A 5,645-nucleotide genomic window follows, 5' to 3' on the forward strand; every position below is an offset into this window, starting at 1 on the left:
AAACCGTGACTGGACTGGCAAAAAAATCCAAACCAAACCCAATGCTACAAATGAAAATTGGCTAACCAAAAACAAAACAAAAACGAACAGCGGCGCAAATGTGCATTGTATTTGTTGTTCTTGCTTAGATAGGCAATCTGTTGAACGCCACTTGAAATAGAATTTTTCCCACCATCTAAAAATAAAAATAATTCTTTATTTTTCTGCTGTTTCTGTTACTGTTGTAACTACTTATACAATGACTCGACGACTCTATGTAATGCTCTACAAACCGCATAGCTGCCTAAATACGATGTGTGTGTGTGTGTGGTTACGCTTCCCGGGCTATGGATATGATATGTGCTTATCTTGGGCAGATTTCTTTGCTGCTTTGCTGGTGGCTCGCTCGCTGGCAGTTGGAGACATGAGCGGCACTTAACTGCAAATTATACAGACGAGCGCAGTCGGGCCTCAACTATATAATAATAAATGAAAATGTCTGTAATTCGCATGTGCGCAAAAGAAAACAAAAGCAAAAATAATAAAGAATACTTAACTCAAAACTGGCCGGCACTTGCTTATTATGCAGCTCATTTGCCAGCGTTAAAAGGGTCCCAACAATTCTCACAGTTTTTATTTATTTTTTTTTATTTTTTTGCTGTCTGCGCGTAGCAATTGGGAATCGGAAGCTAAGCTAGGCAAATATACAGAGTGTAAATGAACTCTATAGTGTTTGGAGAGGGGGGACTAGCTTGTTGACCCATTATTTGGCTAGCAAAGCCTTTTTGGCTTACCCAACATAAACACACACCGAAATTGTAATCAATATATATATAGCAGGCTGTTGAAAGTTCATAATTTCTTCTATTCTTAAGGCGAGTGGGGGGCTGTTTGTTAAATACACAACAAACAGCTGTTGCAACATCAATTGCTAAGCGTATCTATCATGGGCCTGGGCTTAACATATGACATGGGAACATCCGTTGCTCCGTTGCCAGGCAGCTTACCTGCCAAAACTACTGTACAGCCCTCGCTGGGCTGGCTGGCTGGCTGGCTGGCTGGCTGGGAGTTCAATAAACTTGCAGACGCCACAAAAATTTCACGTAATAAAAAAAGCAAAACTGTAGCACTCGACGAGGCAAGGCAGTCAGCCTGTCGCTGTGGGCAGCTCGTCGCACATTTTGCCGGCGATACACTTAATTTTGACAGATTACATCTCATTATGTACACCTTGAGGGCAGAGACCAGTCCTAAACCAGCTACAGCCTTGTATTGCAACAGTTTGAAAGTCACTGCACTGCAGATTGCCGATTGCAGATTGCAGATTGCAGATTGATGTGCAGCTATAAGCAACGAATAAAACAAAAGCAACTCTCCCAGACATTGAGTTACGAGCACTTTAAATTAATTCTCATTTGCAAATGCTGTTGAAACTATTTGGCAGCAGTAGGCCAGTGCACTATCCAAAATGGGCAACTTGGCAATTTGGCTTAGTTTATGGGGCAGCTGAATTGAAGTACATCTATAAGGCAATTTAAAAACAATTTACGTGTTGCATGTGCCGTTAATTTATCAAGTAGTGGCAGCAACGATTCCCCCAGCAAGCGCTTTTCAACACACTCATCATAGGCAATTAATTAAAAATTGAAGCAGCCGCAGCTACAGCAGTTGGAAGCTGCATGCACCAACAGCAGCAGCAGCAGCAGCAGCAGCAGCAGCAGCAGCAGCAGCAGCAGCAGCAGCAGCAGTGTGGCAGCAGCAGCAGTGACGTTCGTTTTTGCCGTTTTTGGGGCGTGCTGGCATTATGATTTTTTCATTGATACAAATAGCGTAGACACGCTTGCCACTGACACTCTCTCTCCCCCCTCTCTCTATCTTTGTGCTTGCAACTTGTTGCACACACACACTGGCTGCAGCGCATTATTTTTATTGCCAGCCAGACACGGCTAATAAGCACAAATTTATCAGCTTTGTACGTGCGTGCAGCTTTGAACGTAGGTGTTGAGTTTGTGCCCCACCTCCGCCCCCGCCCGTTCATAGCAAACAGATTTAGCTCGAGTTCTTAAATATTTACTAAATGCCTACATAAATTGTAAATCTTAAGGCTAAGCAGTATAAAAAGTTGTATAGACTAAACAAATTGAACTTTGCTTCGAGCTCGCTCACAGGCAGTAGACCAAAGTCCAGAAGAGCGCATTGAATACAATGAAGGCGAGCGGGAAGACGAAGCGCATTTTGCGATCGATCCACAGTGACACCTCCTTGGGTGTCATGGTGGCGAACGTCTGTGCTGGCTTCTCCGCTGGCGTCTCTGTCAGCGTCGCTGTGGAGCTGGAACTCATGCTGGTTGCATTATCGTCGAGGCTCATCGACGAGTTCTCGCGACTGAGACCATTGCCGCCCAGAATGATGGGCGTCTCGATGGTGATGACTGTATCGCCGGAGTTCTTGTTGCAGCTGCTGAGTGTGTTCTGGCTCTGGCTCCGATTGAAGCTGCGTGGATTGCGCTTCATGCGGGTGGGCACAAAGGTGGAGCGCACTATGTACTTGGTGCTGCGCTTCTTCAGCTCCAGATTGTTGTTGCGCCGCCAAATGGTGTTCACAAAGGCGAACTCCATGAGGCTGCCGAAGATGAACACGGTGCAGACCAGAAACCAGACCTCCGACATGGTCACATAGCTCACCTTGGACAGATTGTTCTCCTGCGACAAGGAGAGCGTCAGGAACGACAGCAGCGTGGTGCAGCCCAGCATCGTGCGCGCGGGCGTCTGATCCGGCTGCAGCCATAGGGACACCCACGATATGCAGACAATCATCATGGAGGGCAGGAAGTAGTCGATGACATAGTAGCCCACCTCGCGCGTCAGCATCACACTAAAGCTCAGCGCACTGTAGTTGCCCATGAGCGCGCCATGCGACATGTTCAGGTCGTCCGAGATGCTGACGGACTCGTTGCACGTCCAGCCGCCCAACTGGTACTCCGTAAGCTGCAGCTGCGTGTGAAAACTCACCGGGTTCTTGGACTCCCAGTGCAGCTGCAGCATGGACGTGTTGTACATCCAGCTCTCCAGCACTGTGGTGCACTTCTGGTCATCGAAGGGAAACTTCTGGAAGTTCATCCAGCAATAGAGCGTGGCCTGCATGCGCGTGGAGATGAACACAGTGCCATCGGGGTAGATGCTGGTCAGCATGTCCTTGTCGGTGGTGCCCAGCACATTCGAGCTCTGCTCATTGGCCAGAAATATGTGCGGCGCCCAGACTGTGTCCCGCATCGTCGAGTCGCCCACAATTGGCTGCTGCCGATTTGGCGCATACTGCGAAAACGCCAGACGATAATCCACGTAGCGCAGCTGCAGTAATCCCTGCACCACAAACTGTAGATCACTCGAGTCCAAGTCCTTCAGCACATAGATATAAAAACGCGCATAGACATCCACGGGCTGGATCTCCCCAGCAGCGTTAACTGTCGTCGGTGGCTCGAGGCGATCGTAGCGACAGCTGTCGGTGAGATGCGTTATAAGCTCCGCTTGCGTTATGGTGTCCGCATCCTTCAGCGAGGGACAATTGCTGTCGACGGTCTCTGTCAACTGCAGCGTAACGTTAAAATTTGTATGCGAATCGCTTTCAGCTGAGACCACAGAGCCATTGCCAGCTGCAAAATTGTTTCATAGAATAAATACCATAAATTAACATTTTTCAAATGTTATTTTTTATCTACCAAACAAGTTTTGATAAAAGCAATGCACTGCAGTGATTATTTATTTAATTACAGAGCCGGGCGCAATAAAATGTACTAAAAAGCGGAGGGCAACAGTGCGCACTACAAATTTAGATATTAAATTCAATTAAAGTCCGTAAAGTGTTCAAGCAAATACAAAAAAATTGGAAATAAATATTTATGTGTTAAATTATTACTTGTGGATTAATTTCATTTTAAATGAGTCTCTTTTATATATCATATTGTATATAGTATTTAGTTGCGAAATTCACCATTAAATGTTGCGTTTTTATCAAATTTTTATTTTAAGTTTTTTTATTTTTTTGCTCACAATTGAACAATATTAAATTCCATTTGCTTGCGTTATTTTTTTTTTTATTTATTTTATATAATTGAGTAGTAATTTATTTATCTTTTTTTTTATATTTTTAACATTTGATATCCATTTGCATAATTAAAATCCTTGGAGTGTTAACTAACCGAGTTGCAGTTGTTGCGAACTAAGCGGCGTATTAGTGGCAGTTGCCACGACAGCAACACAAAATAATCCTGTTAAAAATGCAGTTAATTCCATTTTTGCGTAGTTCGAATAAAAATTATGAAATGAACAACGCGTCGAGGAATTTTCACGGCCAGTCGCTCGGCCTTTGCGCACTCGACTATTTTAGCAAGAACGACGTTAGCCGCCCGCTACTGGTTAATATCTATTACTAAGTTATTATATTAATTGTGACGCGCTTTTAATTCATTTGCCAAAAGCTACAGCTTGTTCAGGCTATTTCGCCCATTGTTATCTTGGCCCCGTTTAAAGGCGTGCGCGACTTTTGCACTACTTGGGGCTTTTCTTTTGCGGGAGCCAACGTCGAGTTGTTGTTATCATGCGAATGCGAATTGTTTGCCCATGTCGGAAATTTGATTAAGTGGCCAACGCCACTGTCAACGTCGTGTCAGTCTTTATATGTTTTTTTTCAACTTTTTTCTTTTATTTATAAGCACACGTTATTTTTGTCGCATTTGTTCTTATGATTGTTGTTTGGGTTGTTGTTGCCGTACAGTGACTGCTATATAATTGATGATGCTTAGTTAACGCGACTCATTGAGCGCCAGGTTTATTTTTGGCATAGAGCGATTAAACTATGCGATTAGTAGCTCGTTGAAGTGGCTTAAAGTATTTGTTTTATGAATCAATAGTTAGTCTAGTCGAAAAGCATTCCAGATTAATAATAAAATGACATCATGCTTTGCTACGGATGCTTGCAAATTATTTGAAAGTTTCAAAGTCAACGTACATATTAAACTATCAATTTGTAGCTTGTAATTGGAATTTAATTCAGTCCAGTAGGAATGTTATAAAATATAAAAAGAATTCAGCGTCAGTTGCTCTGGCTACATTATTGCACTATAGAATTTAAATAAATAAAAAGAAGTCGAAGAGAATTTCACATTAGTAATTTATTGATATGACTTTTGATGTGGATGCTGGCAAAGCTTTAAAGTCAACGATCTTATTGAAGCATCAATCTTTGGCTTGTAATTGGAATTTAATTCAGTCCAAATACGCCAGCTCTTACTGTATAAATCTTATAAAACATAAACAAATTAACTATGTTAGTTCAGATATAGTTGGCGTATGCTAATTCATTTAAATTTATAGCTGTAAACAGATAAGAGCTTGGCACAAATACCACTCATGACGTAGCAATGCTCTCAAGTTGCTCAAAATCTGTCCGGCTGCGTTGTGCTCAACACGTGCTTACGGTTTGTAGATCATTAAGTAATCAGAACTTTGGTCGGACGAGAGCTGCCCACACCGGTTGGGCGTGAAAGTAAGTGAGCGGTTAGAATGTTGGACTTATAGCAAGTTACTATTGCCGCTGGGAAATCAATTAGAGCCCAAACTGCTCAGGCTCAGGCTCAGGGCACAGGCAACTATTTAAGCACCTTTGCT

At 43.2% G+C, this 5,645-nt stretch overlaps 1 protein-coding gene across 1 annotated transcript; it reads right to left on the bottom strand.

Moving 5' to 3' along the window:
- Positions 1–2,087: 2,087 nt before the first annotated feature.
- Positions 2,088–4,337, bottom strand: LOC108602271 (glycine receptor subunit alpha-2). Its single transcript, XM_017990327.1, has 2 exons — positions 4,178–4,337; positions 2,088–3,631 (listed from the first exon to the last, which is right to left on the bottom strand). The coding sequence occupies exons 1-2, from the start codon at positions 4,269–4,271 to the stop codon at positions 2,142–2,144; spliced, it is 1,584 nt and encodes a 527-aa protein (XP_017845816.1). The 5' UTR covers positions 4,272–4,337; the 3' UTR covers positions 2,088–2,141.
- Between the last annotated feature and the right edge of the window lie 1,308 nt (positions 4,338–5,645).

This window comes from Drosophila busckii, chromosome 3R, assembly GCF_011750605.1.
Source record: "Drosophila busckii strain San Diego stock center, stock number 13000-0081.31 chromosome 3R, ASM1175060v1, whole genome shotgun sequence".
Taxonomy (NCBI): Eukaryota; Metazoa; Arthropoda; class Insecta; order Diptera; family Drosophilidae; genus Drosophila; species Drosophila busckii.

What these genes read in the sequence shown, in the direction of transcription:
- LOC108602271 (XM_017990327.1), bottom strand. Translation starts at nt 4,271, where the DNA reads ATGGAATTAACTGCATTTTTAACAGGATTATTTTGTGTTGCTGTCGTG. An exon ending in TTCGCAACAACTGCAACTCG is followed by an intron (nt 3,632 to 4,177) that starts GTTAGTTAACAC and finishes ACAATTTTGCAG; the next exon opens with CTGGCAATGGCTCTGTGGTC.